The 1,807-nt window shown below is 53.2% G+C and overlaps 1 protein-coding gene across 2 annotated transcripts in view; it reads left to right on the top strand.

Moving 5' to 3' along the window:
* UCP2 (uncoupling protein 2 (mitochondrial, proton carrier)) overlaps positions 1-1,524 on the top strand; it is a 7,797-nt gene extending 6,273 nt beyond the window's left edge. For both annotated transcript variants that reach the window (XM_008588676.1, XM_008588677.1), the window contains 2 exons: positions 156-336; positions 707-1,524. In XM_008588676.1, coding sequence (XP_008586898.1) covers positions 156-336; positions 707-821 — 296 coding nt within the window. In that variant the 3' untranslated portion in view covers positions 822-1,524. The remainder of the gene's footprint in view (positions 1-155; positions 337-706) is intronic.
* The last annotated feature ends 283 nt before the right edge of the window (positions 1,525-1,807 follow it).

Here is a 1,807-nt window from a genome sequence, read left to right on the forward strand (position 1 = left end):
TGCTTGGCAAAATAACTCTTTTAGTCCTCAGAAAAGGTCCCAGCTGGAGTCTCTTTCTCTTTAAAACCACGAGACCCCCTAGCTACTTAAGTAATTCTCTTCTCTTCTGAAATGATGGCTGAGTCGTGACTACCTTGCCTGCTCCTTCTCGGCAGATGACCTCCCTTGCCATTTCACTTCTGCCTTCGGGGCAGGCTTCTGCACCACCATCATCGCCTCCCCTGTCGATGTGGTCAAGACGAGATATATGAACTCTGCCCCGGGCCAGTATAGCAGTGCTGGCCACTGTGCCCTTACCATGCTCCAGAAGGAAGGGCCCCGAGCCTTCTACAAAGGGTGAGCCTCTGATCCACCCCACCTAATTCCAGGTCTCCTGGCTACCCGTACCTATCACAAAGGTAGGAGAGAACCACCTGGAAATGAATGCATCCAAGTATCAAACTATTTCTGATCCTGGTCCTGGTATTTCACCAGCATTCACTCATCCTCTTAATTCCCAGAGTTGCTGTCATCCCTATTTTATAGGTGTTAAAATGGAGAGTCAGAGGGGATTCTTGCTCATAGCCACACAGCTATGAGGCTCAATTCACTGGGTCCTCCCAGCCTCCTCTGGGATAGAGCAACTGGGTTGGATTGGATGCCAAAGCCCAGTGGGGGAAGCTAGAGGTGGAGGTGCCCCTTGTGACCTGTGTCTTCTCTCCCCTAGGTTCATGCCCTCGTTTCTCCGCTTGGGTTCCTGGAATGTGGTGATGTTCGTCACCTATGAGCAGCTAAAACGGGCCCTCACAACTGCCTGCACTTCTCGGGTGGCTCCCTTTTGAGCTTCTCCTGCTGCTGACCTGACCACCTCTGGCTTTGGCTTCAGCTTTAGCCAGGCCCTGCTTCTCTTTTCCTTCTCCCCTCCTTCCCTTCACTTTTCCTCCACCTCTTCCTTCAACTCCTTTTCCCACCACCTCCCTTCCCTCTCCTCACATTCTCATCCCCCTCCCTACCTCATCTCCCCATTGTCTCTCAGTGCTGGTGGAGTTGACCCTATTTGACAGTCCCTTGAAAAGTTCAGCCTGAATCACTGTCCTGCCCCCCAGCCCAGCCAACACATCACCCATAAAGCAAGTTCAACCTTGGTGTCTCCTCCCTCTTTTATAGCTATAACCAGAGGTCTTGGTCCTAGGGTCCTTTTGGCTCCTGGTGGGCAGGGGAAAAAGGGGGTGTGACCCACTTCCACCTCCAGCATCCAATCTGGGGCCCATAGGTGTCATCTAATCCATTTATTTCTCTAGACTCAGGCCCTGGGCTAAGGTGGCAAGTGAAGAAAGAGCCAGAGAGACAACAGTGGCTTTGCTCTTGCCTTCCCTTCCCTTGCCAGGCCACTTGGGCTTTCACCTGCTCAGTACCTGATACTCCAGTGCCTGCCTTTCCAACCCCCCAGCTGTCCTCAGGTGTTTATCTGTAAAATGAGAGTGCTCCTGTCAGCCCTGCATTTCCTGTGCTTCTTAGAAGATTTAAAGGAACTTGGGAATCTTAGATGCTGTGAGCTTGTTTTATTCCATTTTACAAATGGGAAGCCCACCTCCCCAAAGTCCCAGACCTAGGGCCGGCCCACTGGTGCACTGCTACAGTGCGCCGCTTGTGAGCGCAGCGGCGCTCCCGCCGAGGGTTCGGATCCCACATACAGACCGGTTCCCGCTAACTGGCTGAGCGAGGTGAGGGCGCAACACCGAGGGTTGCGATCCCGTTGCCGGTCCCGGTCCAGTACGGGCGCGACACTGAGGGTTGCGATCCATTGCCGGACACGAAAAAAAAAAAA

This window comes from Galeopterus variegatus, unplaced genomic scaffold, assembly GCF_000696425.1.
Source record: "Galeopterus variegatus unplaced genomic scaffold, G_variegatus-3.0.2 Scaffold4951, whole genome shotgun sequence".
Taxonomy (NCBI): domain Eukaryota; kingdom Metazoa; phylum Chordata; class Mammalia; order Dermoptera; family Cynocephalidae; genus Galeopterus; species Galeopterus variegatus.